We start from the raw sequence: 14,127 nt of genomic DNA, 5'->3' as shown, positions 1-14,127 counted from the left end.
GGTTATTTTGGCAAAACCTCTAAAATGTGGTTATTTTGTGGCAAAGGGTTGTGTAAACCGGTTATTTTTATAAATTTCCCTTTAAATAATATAATATGATATATTTAATTATTTATCAAAAGAACACCTATAAAATAAAAGTGTAAGAAGAAATTTGAATTTTTGATTATTTTTAATTTTAAAATAACTTATGAATTATTTTTTAGAATGTAATTGATCTAATAATTCTTTTTAATTAGGAATAATTAAAAAATGTCTTACTTTTTTCATCATAACTTTTATTTTGATCAAAACACAGCCTTATTTACATAAATATTAAAAAAAAACTTTGAGTAAACTTTACTTTTGGTCCTTAAGATTTATTGATTTATTTGAAAATTGTACCTGAACTTTAATAAATCAAAATGTCGTCCCTTAGGTTTGGGTGTTGTTTTGAAAATGACACCTGATCACCAACGTCATTGAAAAGCTCCGGTAGAACCATGGGTAAAATGGTCCAATCATTTTGGTGTAAAACCATTGAAGTATAGGGACCAGTAGCAGATCTCGTATGCCTGAAAAGGAGTTGGTGGGTGGTGGCAACGATAACCCACCACAGCAGATCTGGATGAAGATGAAGATGGAGTTCAAAGGAGATAAATAATCTTTACAGTTTACACCATTTTCACCCCATATTCGACGTTCCTCCATCAATGCAGGTCATGTAAAAATGTAATTTTCCAGAAATACCTTATGAAAAACTTATAATAACAATTTTCTTTTAAAAGTGTCATATAATCGAACATGTTTTTAAAACACAAATAAAAAAAAGGTTATAATCATGACCAATAATATGAAAAAAAACAAATTGTTTTAAAAACGTTTAATCATTTTATCATAACCAATAATAAAACATTATAATTTTTATGTATTTAATTCTCTTATTAAAAAATGTATTGTTGTATTAAATTAAAAAAAAATACTAAACTACCAAAAAGAAAACCAAAAAAATATTTAATAAATCAAAAAGAAAAAGAAATCAAAAAGCATAAAATACCCTTAGATCTAAAATAAATGATTTTTAATAGATTTAGTCTCGAAGACGAAAAACAACAATAAATTACAAACTACATGCATCAAAATCATAATTTGAAAATTACAATCTTTTACAACCATAGGGATGATAATTATAGTTCACTCTAAAAATAATCTAAAAAGATATAATTATAATAAAACATGTATAATAAGGGTTGGTTTTACGTTAGATCATACTGTTTTCGTGACACCATTTTTTTATACTTATAATTTTACAGTAAAACGTTGTGAAGATAAAGACACCCCGAATATTTACAACAAAAACACTCGTTTTGTTATCAAGTTTCAATTGTAAAAAAATGATCTTACGAGTTTTAAAAAACAAGTTAGTCTCATGTGATACATAATAATATAATAAATGAATTTATAAATACGTGTCGATGCTTAGTATATTTAATTCAAATATTTAATAAAAAGTATTGGGCTCTTCTCCATTTATGTGTCGGTAGGGACGTACACGAAGTTTCCCGACGCCATTAAATCTGAAAATAATAAACAATTTATTTGATGAAAAAGAAATAAAGATTCCTTTAAAAAAAATAAAGATGATGACGAAGCACGTGTCATTAACCTATAGCTTTGTATTCGTGCCATGCCCATATTCATACAAATTCATTTATGTGTAGTGAGGGCAAATTAGTCATTTCACTTGCTATGTCTTTTTCTTTTAACTAATTTGGCACTTCTTGTGATAACACATTAAAAACCATTTTGTTCTCACCCCATTCTATGAATTGTGTTATCATGAGAATGAATTTGATACATTTTTATGTATTGTATTTAGGGTGTTTATGGATTAACTTGATTGGGTTGAAGACATTTAAACAACTAAATTTAATGCTTGCAATTTGAAAAAATTTAACTCAACCTAACCCGAACCACAGTGCAACCCAACCCAACCTAACTCGTACGTGTTGGTCGGGTTGATAATTTGGTAAATTAAATATTCTTTTAACTTAGAATATGTTGTTTCTCTACTCATAATTTATTTTTCATCATCAACCGTTTAATCCAACTTATCTATACTTCTTACGTATATCACATTCAGTTATTTTTCTCAATTTACATATATATGTTCACAGTTACTGAACATATATACAAATGAGTTATATAAAAATGTAAATAGATTGAAAATATGTGTATATGAAGAGCATACATGATAGTGTAATTGTATAATGTACATATTAATAAAAATTCAACAATTATATTAAATCCAAAAAATAAAAGGATATCGGGTTTATCGGGTTGAATTGGGTTGGGTTCAAATAATAGTACGCAATTCCTGCGGTTTGACAATTTTACAACCCGATTAGACATCGATTTGCTTCGGATTGAGTTTATTTCGTGTTGGATTGGTCGGGTTTTTTAACACACCTAATTGTATTAATGTTGATCATCAATTATGATTAATTGAAAGGTGAAAATTCATTCTTATCTTTCTCACTATAATTTTTATTCTTATAAGAACCTAACTCATATCGGTAATAAGATACACAATAGAATGATTTTGGTATAAAAAAAACCATAATTTCTTTTTTCAGTATGACGCAATGATAAATCTTATGAAAAAACTAATCATATACAGAAAAAAATCTAAATGATTAAGATTGTCATAAATAAAATGGTGTGGACCACAACTAAGACAAATTTTCAATCGAAACAGAAAATGTATTCAGAACAATAATTTAAAATTTTAAAACCTCGAGCATATTTTCAAGAAAAATATCAACTATGGACCACATTCTTGTTATATTTGTGACCACTCAAAACATAGTATTCATGTTGAAGTAATCGTACAAATATAATTAAGATTATAACATTGATTATATTATTAATTTTTTTTATAAATATTATTTCCCTTGTATAAACATTTAAAATCCACTTTTAGAGATAATCGGCCGGCTCTTCACATATGAATATATATATATATATATATATATATATATATACATCGCCTACTCCCACTCCACATACTGAATATCAGGAAAAATGGCGAAACAAGAAGAAGAAGTGATTCTATTGGATTTCTGGGCAAGCATGTACGGGATGAGGGTAAGGATAGCACTTGCTGAAAAGGGTATTCCATATGAGTACAGAGATGAGGATTTGAGGAACAAGAGCCACCTTCTCTTGGAATCCAACCCGGTTCACAAGAAAATACCGGTTCTTATCCACAAGGGTAAACCGGTCTGTGAATCCAGCATCATCGTTGAGTATATTGATGAAGTTTGGAAAGATAAAGCTCCATTGTTTCCTTCTGATCCTTATGCCAAAGCTCATGCTAGGTTTTGGGCAGACTTTATTGATAAGAAGGTACTCATTTTCATTTACTATTACTCCATGTTTATGTTATAGACTTATATGGGGTTTTAGATGTAAGCTTATTGGTTAAGCTGCTTGCAAAGGTTTTGATTTCTGATGTCTTAAAATCAACTGAAACTGTCTTTTCAACAAATTTTAAGCCAGATCTATCAATTTGCTCACAAACTGTCTTCTATGTTAGTTGACCTAAGCCGTATAGCAAGTTGGTAAAGAGACATAGCGATTTTGGTCAAAAATACACAGCATGTTCATGTCTGAACCAACGTGCTTAAATCCCTCAGCTAACATCATCTGCTGATGGTGATGGATCAAGGCCTCATATAATTAGTATAACCATGGTTTTGAAAAACTTTAACCCCATTTGGGTAGAACAAAAGGGGGTGTGACTTTGCATTTGGGATTCTTGTTTCAAGAAAGGTCACATGTTCAATTCAGACATGACGAACCCTTTTGGGTTCTGATTCAATTCACAGTCTATGCTTCTTCATTGATGAATAAAATGGTCTTAAATCATAAGATCTTTAGTTTGAGTTTGGTTATGGAAATGCAGCTATACCAAGCTGGGAGGAATCTGTACACAACAAAGGGGGAAGAACATGAAGCAGCCAGGAAAGAGTTCATATCTTGCCTTAAACTGCTTGAAGGAGCGCTCGGAGACGAGCCTTACTTTGGAGGTGAGAGTTTTGGCTATCTTGATGTCTCTTTGATTCCGTTTTATTCGTGGTTTCAAGCCTACGAAACCTATGGAAACATGATCATCGAACACGAGTGCCCAAAATTGATCGCTTGGGTCAAAAGATGTATTCAGAACAAAGAGAGTGTTTCCAACACTCTTCCAGAGTTGGAAAAGGTCCTTGGCTTTGTTCAACACTTGAGGAAAAGATTTGGAATCGACGAGTAGAAACTCGGGTCATATCAAATTGTCGAACTTTATGTGGTCTTTTTAGAGTATTTGAAGTTTAGATGTGTTCTAGCGGTCGTATGTGAGATGGGTGTGTGCGTTTATGTCGTTTTCTTGATAAAAAACACTTAAATGTGTTCTTGTTTGTGTCGTCTATGGCTAAAGATTGTCACACATATATAACGACTGTTGTATTTTCAGAAGCATCTTTTGCTATGTTTACATTTTGCAATCTGTAGTTTTTCATCAAATTGTTGAACTTTATGTGCATCAAATTGTTGAACTTTATGTGTTTTTCCTCAAGTATTCGAAGTTTAGATGTGTTCTAAGTGTTGTATGTGAGATGGATGTGTGCGTTTACGTACTTGAATGTGTTCTTGTTTGAGTCTGTATGGATAAAGATTGTCGCACTGTATAAAGACTCGGGATTTGTTGTATTTTCAGATGCATTTCTTGCTACATTTACATTTTGTAATCTGTACTTTTTCAACTTTCTACGGGGTTAATTACATAATTGTGAGATTCGAATCTGCTAAACGGAAGCTGACGTCGGGGAAGAAGCAGTTCTTCCTGTAGGAGAAAGCTTGGATCCAGTGGGACTTCCTTCACAGGCTTCCTTCTTTAACTTGTAGTTATTATATGCAGCTACACCAGCAATGGCTGCATCGAGAATCGCAGGTTTACATCCTTCGGTACACAGGCTCTTTTGAGAACCGTAAATATTTTGATAACCGTAAAAACTAATTATTCATGTGATAGATGTTCAATTCATAATAAATATCACGAGTATTTAGAGATATTCATCATGAATAGTTGGTTCCAATGGTTCTTAAAATATTTATAGTTTGTAAATGAACTTTAAGTCGTAGAAAATATCCTATTAGATGGACGCTTAGACATTTTTTATATCGTATAAACCCAATCTTGTTATAGTGATGGTCATGGTCGATAAGATTACCTATGGCATAACCGAAGAGATTTATCATGGAGAGCTTTGTGTCGGCGAAGAGGATGGCTGACAGCAAAACGACGACCCAATCTTTAACAACTCCGGCAACCCGGATGGTTAACGCGCTTGTATGTTGTATGACAAGGAAAACCGAGAGATTGAGAGCGAAGGTACAGAGGGAATTGAGCGTAAGAGCGAAAGGATGAAAGCTCCATGACTCCATTCTTGGCATCTCCAGGAAGATCCATGGAACAAACAAGCAAACAGCACTGCACACCGAACCAAGATTCTGCTCACATGGGCAGAAATTCTCTGAACATAAACATGCAATGGTGGCCAACAAATAACCAAACACTATGCAGCTTTTAGGGTGCGTTTGGTATCTGGACTGGACTTGACATATGGTACTGAGGTAGGCAGATGAAAGAATTGTGAAAAGTTTTAGAGTTTTATTTAATATAGTTTAGTAATCCGTCAATCTTGTTCCTGTTACTTGTAACAACCTTAGAACAACAAGTTTTTGTCATGTCTGTTCCCACGTACCAACTACCAAACGCATCTCTAACTTTAAAAGTGCGTTTGGTACACAGACAAGACCGGAAAAGATTGGACCAGACATGTGAGTGGGTAGACCGGTGAGAGGGTTTTCTCTAAAGATTTTTAGAGTTCTAATTTGACATGGATAGTTTAGTAATTTGCCAATTTGTCTTGTTATGATACCAAAGGCACCCTTATAGATGAAGGTACATACCTGCAAGGGCTAACATAATACATCATGGATATGGGGTTCAATCTGACCCCTTTCCTTTTCACCAAAATCTCCATGAAAATAAGCCTTAAAGCTTCACCAACAACACCACCCATTTGGTAAACCACACCAACCCAATTGATGTCGATTTCGCCATAAGAAGCCACCAATACCCCAAAGCTTATCACAGACATTATAAGCAGCATGCTGCAACTCATTGCTTCAAGTCCTGCTGCTACACCAAGAATGAACACAGCCACCGGCACTGCATAAATTCCAATCAAATACAAAGATTGAAGTTACGACCCGTTGGTAATCGTTAGAAAGCGTTGCACGATTCACTTATTTCGCACACTTACTGATCGCCTTCAACATCTGAGCAAAAGATATTGATATATACAGGTATGCAGTGTTTCCGAGCCAAAGAGTCACTGCAAACATAGCACCAATTGGAAAGACCGACGTCGTGTATCTGTACATAAAGAATTTACTACATTATATAATAAGTACATGCTGGAGTCCCAAATCGGCTAGACACGGTCTATCAAAACCTCTTTTTTTTTTGTTTTATTAACCATGGGTATCCGCACAGCTTGCATGCACCTCGACTAATCTCATAGGACCTGAAGCAACCTATGAGGGGGAAGGAGCTTCAAGGCCTAACCTTTATTTGCAGGTTTAGCTGGCGCCCCCAAGGTTACCTTTATATATTATGAACCTCGTTATTTCAAAAAGAGAATTAAAGGGGTTCCACGTGTGCTCACATTTCGAAAGTCATCCCTTGTTCGACATCCAGAAGCTGCGAAAACGGAAGGCATAGATGATTAGATAATTGCGTTTCGTATAAATTAAGGAGCATGAGCATGGTTTTTACCTTGGTAACTTTGAGTAGGAAACATAAGACGGAGGAGAAGACCATATGAAGTAGCGTTAACCCAAGTGGAAACGGAAAGTTAATCTCCTTTGACGACAAAACCCACTGCATTCCAAATGTTTTGGAGGAATCAAATTCATGGTATGAAAACATGAGAAAAATGCGAAATTTGGGAATAAAAATGTATGACAAACAAACAAACAACCAACCTTGTTGAAGAAGATCTGACCACTAGAAAGCGCAATGTAGATGAGAAGGTAGGAATAGGTTAGCATCTGTCGTCTTGATGAATTTCTGACATGCTCTGTCGTCGTTAACGATGGCATTGATCTTCTGAAAAAACTCATATTAACCAAAACCAGACAAGGAAGCAAAAGGCTATAAACATTGCAGGATTGTTTGGTTTAATTTAATCCAAACCCTTAAATAGCGTTGACTTCGTACATTGCAAACTTTTCCGTAATTATCGCATTTATTTCTCTTCCTTTTAAAACATAAATCTCTCTCCATTTGAAACCAGAACATCGGTGTTTGATTGGTTTGAACTTAACTCCAAAGATCAAAAGTATCATGATGTCCCAAATTTAAATCCACGGGGAAATAAAAATACTCTTGTGGCTATAGAGGTTCAAATGCGGTGACTTTGGACTATCTACAAAACAGGTGGTCGTCCTGAAATTAGTCGGTTCGCATAGCGGATTAGATATGCAGGTTGATCAAAAAAAAATCTCTCTCCATTTGGACTTATAATATAAATCATAAATCCAAGAGTCAAATATAAATATAAGATAAACATCTCATTTTAAATGTAATTAGATATACATTTACTTCTAACAAATATTTAATTATTATCTTTATGAATAATTATATTATTAAATCAAAAATAAATTACTTAAATTATATCAAAAAAAAAAGAAGAATTTTTAAATAGTTAATTTTGATATTAATATTGATATATATATATATTTTTATAATATTTTTAAATTTATATTTTATTGAAAAATAAAAGCAAAAACATGTAAAACTGTATTATATCAACATGGACAAAAAAATAAAAAAAAATATTAAAATGAAAATGTATCTCGTTGCATTCTACGAGTATTATTGTAGTATATATATAGATAGAGAGAGAAACTACCAAAAAAATTGAAAAAATCGAAAAGTACTTTAATAACTATTCAATATTTACGTATGCATATAAATAATTTGTTTTATATATATATACACTGTCATGCATATAAATCATGAGACATCTTAGGTTTGTTGTATGTAATTGTACATTGATGAATATGTATTCTTTTATCTTTAAAATCATACATTTAATCATTTAAAAATCTATGGTGTTTGAGATTACTTATGTGAAACAACTTATGTTTTTCTACAAAATCACTTATCAACTTATTATAAGTCAGAAGGATTTAACTTCTTCAAAAATTTCTTATTATCAGTTTGGTACTTGTATAAATTGTTTATCTAAACACTCAAAAATATTTATTACCGATGTCATACCAAAATAAATCAATAAATTATTTTTATAAGTAATCTCAAACACCCCCGGATAAAATTGGAAGGATCTTTATCAAACTATTACGAAATATTGAGAGGCAAAAGTCAAAAATAGTAAATTTATAGAAAATTGGGGAAATCAATAGTGAGCATGCAGAATGAATAAGCTGACCCTCTATCTCATCTTCACAGTAATTCATTGTCTTCACGGCAAATTTGCCACAAACGATCTTATCTTCTTCCTGTTCTATAATGGAGTGGAGATGAACACCAGAAAAGGAAAGAAAGATGGCGACTTTTAGGAACGACTCCAAAAATCTTGATTTTCTTTTTCATCTTTTCAATTTGGGGAAGAAATAGGATGATGATAATGAAGAAAAAAACTATGAAACACACAATCAATCATGTGGAGGAGAGCCACCCAGTTGCCTTCCTTCAAATGGATTTGGTATCCATTCCTCACCTCCAATTGCCCATCCCTATTTTTGTCTGTCATCCCCATTTTCTTGATTTGTTTCTTTAAATTCATTTGGTACACACCCTCTTCTGATCTCTCTCTATCTCTACTTTATCTCTAACCTGTTTTTGTCTTTTATTCCCTTCAATTTTTAATACTTCTATTACTTATCTACACTGTTTTCCCACTTGGGTTTTTGCTCACTCTTTTCAATAGAAACAGAAATACCCAACTGCCCAAAAGGTTTGCTTCTGGTTCTTGCTAATGCTATGCTCTCTTGAAACCATACCCTTCTCACATCATTTATGTTATTGAATTGAGAGCTTGTTCCATCTTTAACTATCTATTTCAACTTGATGTGGTGTGGGTCAGAGCTCAAATGAGTTGATATTAACCTGATCTTTGCTTGTGTATTCATCTTTAAGATGTTGATTTGCAATCTTTATCTGTAAATTCTATAGTGGGTATGTTTGAATTGCAAAATTTATGTATAAATGCTAATTATATATGTATCTGGTTAAAGTTTCTTACTAATGATCTTGAATTAGCATTTTGAATCATTGTATTTGACATACTTACAAGAACGCAACAAAAGAACACTCATTTTCATGTGGATCATAGTTTTAAGACCTTAAGCTGTCAATTTTGTTGATATGGAAAGAGTTTATAGTTGGAAGGTTAATTGTAGATTATGAATATGGCAATCTAATTTCTGTATTTTTGGTGCTGAATCAAGATTTCTTGGAAAAAGGCATCTGGCGTAGACAGGAGAGATGGAGGTAACCAATGTTACCGAGTATCAGGCAATTGCAAAAGAGAAGTTGCCTAAGATGATCTATGACTACTATGCTTCTGGTGCCGAGGACCAATGGACTCTCGAAGAGAACAGAAACGCCTTCGCAAGAATCTTGTAAGTCCATGTTTGGCAACCATAAGCTAGCTTATTTGAAAAGCCCTGTTTGATAAAGATATAAACTAGCTTTTTGATCTACTTCAGATAGCTTATTGGGGGGTTTTCCACTTTTTTCCAAATATGTCCCTTAAACAGGTTTAGGCCGCGAATTCTTATTGATGTGAGCAAGATAGATATGGCCACCACAATTTTGGGATTCAAGATATCAATGCCTATTATGATTGCTCCAACTGCCATGCAGAAGATGGCTCATCCTGAAGGTAAAACACTTTTTCACCTACTGAAATACTTAACGCTTTATGTTTACGGTATCAGTTTGTTCATCTCTTCAAGATATACTCATTCCAACTCGAGTCTTATAGGGTTGGATTCCGGTAAGAAGTGAAGTTATAGTGAGAAGCGTAATAAGAGATCTCCACGTTTGGATCGATCCTAATTGAATGTCAACATTAGTGAGATGCACCGGATCAATTCTTATAGCTCAATTCATGGGTGGGCATGAGATTAAAAGTGATCAAGGGTTTAGATATCTACTTACGCTTCTCACCGTAACTTCCCTTTGCACACGATCCTTCACCAGTCTTACATTGATCAACATCCTTGTTAGTTTACAAGCATACAACCAATTAGATTTTGATAAACAATCCCTTTGAACCTTTGTGTTTCTGTTGGAGCTTGATATAATATCTTTACATGTTAAAATACTTTGGAAGCATAATGGACTAGAATCCAATATTTGCCTAGAACTTCATAATCAGATGGATCTCCGATGATGTGAACTTGGAAGTCAATACAGTTTGAATGCATAGATGATCGAACCACACATATTCATAATGAAAACCATGAATAATCATGGATATCATACATTCATAGATATCATGTATATTCATTATGAATATTTATTACTACATTCATCATATATAAAGCATTAATAGTTGGTTCTCACGTTCTCAAAATATTTACCGTTCTCATTTGAACCAGCCCAAGCTTAAGTTTCTGGGATATACAGGTGCTTTTCATTCTCTTCCAGTAGCCTTATGTTTATGAATCCTCAATGCTATTGGGTATATTCATTTAAAGACGATTATTAGTGATGACGATGAATTCGTATCACCTAGATTGGTCTCTAAGTACCTAGAACACAAAGAATGTAATGAATTCACTTTAATCTTTAAGAAATCAGGTTGATCAAGAGTTTATAGACAGGTGATAGAGCTGAGTTGAGCCAAGTTTTGCTTCATTTAGAAATCTAAAACTCCATATCTAATCCCATTGCTCAATGCAGGTGAGTATGCAACTGCAAGAGCTGCATCTGCAGCTGGAACTATCATGGTTCGTGTTTCCAAACTTCCATGACTTTTTGTATTACAAATGGGAAATGCATTTATGCTAATTATTGAATCGTACTGCAGACACTGTCATCATGGGCGACATCTAGTGTTGAGGAAGTTGCTTCAACAGGACCCGGAATCCGCTTCTTCCAGCTTTATGTAAGCAACCACCTTCACGATATTTTACAATTTGACCGAATCCACATCTGTTGCCAAGATTCATGTTTTAACTCGTGAATGTTAGTGATACACTTGCATCAAAGAAACACTCCATTCATATCAAGAAAACCGAAAAGAAAGTGAATGAAATCGGAAAACCGTTATCTTATTGATCTTAACTGTCATAACTGTTTATTTAAGTTGTGGTTGACGGGTTGTCTCCTTGATATCAGGTGTACAAGGATAGGAACGTTGTTGCTCAGCTTGTGAGAAGAGCCGAAAGTGCCGGCTTCAAGGCCATTGCTCTAACGGTTGATACACCAAGGCTTGGACGTAGAGAGGCTGACATCAAAAACAGGTAAAATGCATGCATACATTATTCTTGGAGTCCCACACAGACCATGAAACTTGTATATATGTAGGAACCTTCCCTCTTTCTACAAGGGCTCTTTTAGAGAGAATTCAAATGGGCTCCACATATCCAACATGGTATCGGAGCCGGTCTAGTACCACCTAGGGACTCGGCACTCTTTCCCCTCCGTTCTTGCAGGCACCGTCTATTCTCCATTTGAGGAGGCGTGTTGGAATCCCACATCGGCTAGACATTACTATATATATATAGGGCCAAGTTCATGGGAAAACCGCAAAAAAATGAAAAACTCAGCAACACCCTGGTAATCATTTGTCTAGACTTGTATGCACATGTGCATACAAGTAATTTGTAAACATTTTGTCCGGTATGCACATGTGCATAACATGCACACATGCATATAAACCAAGAAACAACCTCAATTACTTAAATGCACATGTGCATGATGTACCAGGGTATTCTTTAGTTTTTCATTTCTTGGGGGGTTTCCCTTGAACCTCCCCCGTCTCTATATGTGTGTGTGTAAGAACCTTCCCCCTCTCTATAACTCTCTTTTAGAGGAAATTCAAAGGACTTCACATATCCTAACAACAATGGTGGAGATTACTCAAAGGAATGTTACATATGTTTTCATTAGTTCACCGTCTCCATCCGTTACTTGTACAGATTTACTTTACCACCATTTTTGACGTTGAAGAACTTTGAGGGTTTGGACCTTGGCAAGATGGATGAAGTAAGTCGAAATAGAATTCCCTAAATAAAGCCTTAGCAGTTTGAGGTGGTCGAACTAACTCTAATCGCATCGTGGCAATGAATGCAGGCTAACGACTCGGGGTTAGCTTCTTATGTTGCTGGTCAGATTGATCGGACCTTAAGCTGGAAGGATGTAAAGTGGCTTCAGACCATCACCACCATGCCAATCCTGGTGAAGGGTGTGATCACTGCTGAAGACAGTAAGAACGACAAGAACCCTCGTAAATTTTCTCTGATTCGTGTTTCATAACATGTTTTTGTTCGTTAATCATGCAGCAAGGTTAGCAATTCAAGCTGGTGCAGCGGGTATTATCGTATCTAATCATGGAGCTCGCCAACTTGACTACGTGCCGGCCACAATCATGGCTTTGGAAGAGGTATGGAACTTGACTACCAGGTCTGTTTGGTTTGGTTTGGTTTGGTTTATTTTGTAATGTTTTAGGAGCTTTGGTAACATCTACCTCAGGTTGTGAAAGCTGCACAAGGCCGTGTTCCGGTTTTCTTGGACGGTGGGGTTCGCCGTGGAACAGACGTTTTCAAGGCACTAGCGCTTGGAGCTTCTGGCATTTTTGTAAGTGCGACAATGTGATATAATGGTCGTTTTTGCATTTATAATTCTACCATGAAACGGAAGGTTAAGTACAATGGTTCAAAAAGTCGATCTTTTCAAAAAGTCACGAAAACAACTAGAAAATATCCGCTTACATTCTATCTCAGACTCCGCTTTTGAGCAGATTTGCTGGGCCCGTTTGGTTTTTAGTACAACGTGCTTAGCAAATGGACTAATTAGTTTGTCAAATTTTAGATTGGACGACCCGTGGTGTTTTCTTTAGCCGCTGAAGGAGAAGCTGGAGTGAGAAACGTACTTAAAATGTTACGCGATGAATTTGAGCTAACGATGGCGTTAAGTGGTTGCACCTCGCTCAAACAGATCACCCGTAACCACATTGTGACCGAGTGGGATGCACCTCTTGCTCGTCCTGCGCCAAGATTATAGATAAATCACAACGTCTAGATCGGGACTTGGTAGCGGCTGACTACATTTCCAAACGTATAGCTGCAACATCATGCCCAGATGCCTCTTTGGAACTCGAATATTTTCAAATTTATTTGTTCGTGTATTTCGAATTGTTCGTTTTGAAATAATAAAGTTGCATGGACTTGCACGTTACATAAATGCCCGTTATTGTCGTTGTATATTATTCTCTACGGGAGACGCTTATAATCGTGTCGTTAAAAATGAACTTTCGTGTGTGTTCAATAACTATGAACATTTATATGTGCAAATTGAAAAAATTAATTGAATGTGATATACTTAAGGTTAAAGAAGTATGAATAAGTTGTAAAAAATGGTTGATGATGAAAAATAAATTATGAGTAGACTAAAGAAAACATATTCGAAGGTAAGAGAATGTTTTGATGTACAAAACCCGACCAACCTCTATGGTTTAGGTTGAGATTTTTCAAACCGTAAGCATTTGATTAGATTGTTCAAATGTCTTTAATCCAATCAACGCAACCCATGAATCACTGTAGAAACCAAATTCTCCAAAAATAATTGCATGTCAAGAAATATGTTTTATTATATTTCTGTCAATAAAATTTATTAGAACGAAAATAGGATTTATAAAAAAGAAAATAGAGTAAATCACGTTTTTTGTTTTCTTTGTTAAAAAATACGTTTTTATCCCTGTGGTTGAGAAATCACGATTTTCGTCTCTATTTTTTATAATTCATTTCTATTTTTGTTTTACAATTTATTACTGTTTT

The 14,127-nt window shown here is 34.5% G+C and overlaps 3 protein-coding genes across 3 annotated transcripts; 2 read left to right on the top strand and 1 right to left on the bottom strand.

The window, feature by feature from the left end:
* Nucleotides 1–3,012: 3,012 nt before the first annotated feature.
* On the top strand, nt 3,013–4,566 carry LOC112516669 (probable glutathione S-transferase). Its single transcript, XM_025123851.1, has 2 exons — nt 3,013–3,387; nt 3,947–4,566. Exons 1-2 carry the CDS (start codon nt 3,064–3,066, stop codon nt 4,295–4,297), a joined length of 675 nt encoding a protein of 224 aa, XP_024979619.1. The 5' UTR covers nt 3,013–3,063; the 3' UTR covers nt 4,298–4,566.
* A 174-nt stretch (nt 4,567–4,740) lies between these two features.
* LOC112517479 (probable sugar phosphate/phosphate translocator At3g14410) lies at nt 4,741–9,067 on the bottom strand. The gene is made up of 8 exons (XM_025124926.1): nt 8,547–9,067; nt 7,078–7,201; nt 6,869–6,973; nt 6,759–6,793; nt 6,354–6,466; nt 5,998–6,259; nt 5,256–5,515; nt 4,741–4,957 (listed from the first exon to the last, which is right to left on the bottom strand). Exons 2-8 carry the CDS (start codon nt 7,192–7,194, stop codon nt 4,830–4,832), a joined length of 1,020 nt encoding a protein of 339 aa, XP_024980694.1. The 5' UTR covers nt 7,195–7,201; nt 8,547–9,067; the 3' UTR covers nt 4,741–4,829.
* LOC112517478 ((S)-2-hydroxy-acid oxidase GLO1-like) lies at nt 9,022–13,571 on the top strand. Its single transcript, XM_025124925.1, has 11 exons — nt 9,022–9,074; nt 9,568–9,741; nt 9,880–10,004; nt 11,030–11,076; nt 11,157–11,234; nt 11,468–11,592; nt 12,271–12,337; nt 12,425–12,557; nt 12,634–12,734; nt 12,824–12,928; nt 13,163–13,571. Exons 2-11 carry the CDS (start codon nt 9,605–9,607, stop codon nt 13,352–13,354), a joined length of 1,110 nt encoding a protein of 369 aa, XP_024980693.1. The 5' UTR covers nt 9,022–9,074; nt 9,568–9,604; the 3' UTR covers nt 13,355–13,571.
* Nucleotides 13,572–14,127: the final 556 nt, after the last annotated feature.

This window comes from Cynara cardunculus, assembly GCF_001531365.2.
Source record: "Cynara cardunculus var. scolymus isolate 2C chromosome LG 8, CcrdV1, whole genome shotgun sequence".
NCBI classification, from domain to species: Eukaryota; Viridiplantae; Streptophyta; class Magnoliopsida; order Asterales; family Asteraceae; genus Cynara; species Cynara cardunculus.
This window is presented reverse-complemented; position numbering and strand designations above follow the sequence as displayed.

Coding starts and splice junctions, on each gene's coding strand:
- LOC112516669 (XM_025123851.1), top strand. CDS start 3,064: ATGGCGAAACAAGAAGAAGAAGTGATTCTATTGGATTTCTGGGCAAGC. Junction 3,388..3,946: donor CAGACTTTATTGATAAGAAG/GTACTCATTTTC, acceptor ATGGAAATGCAG/CTATACCAAGCTGGGAGGAA.
- LOC112517479 (XM_025124926.1), bottom strand. CDS start 7,194: ATGCCATCGTTAACGACGACAGAGCATGTCAGAAATTCATCAAGACGA. Junction 6,467..6,758: donor CAAGGGATGACTTTCGAAAT/GTGAGCACACGT, acceptor CTTTATGTACAG/ATACACGACGTCGGTCTTTC. Junction 5,516..5,997: donor TATTATGTTAGCCCTTGCAG/GTATGTACCTTC, acceptor TTCGGTGTGCAG/TGCTGTTTGCTTGTTTGTTC.
- LOC112517478 (XM_025124925.1), top strand. CDS start 9,605: ATGGAGGTAACCAATGTTACCGAGTATCAGGCAATTGCAAAAGAGAAG. Junction 10,005..11,029: donor GAAGATGGCTCATCCTGAAG/GTAAAACACTTT, acceptor TGCTCAATGCAG/GTGAGTATGCAACTGCAAGA. Junction 12,929..13,162: donor TTGGAGCTTCTGGCATTTTT/GTAAGTGCGACA, acceptor GTCAAATTTTAG/ATTGGACGACCCGTGGTGTT.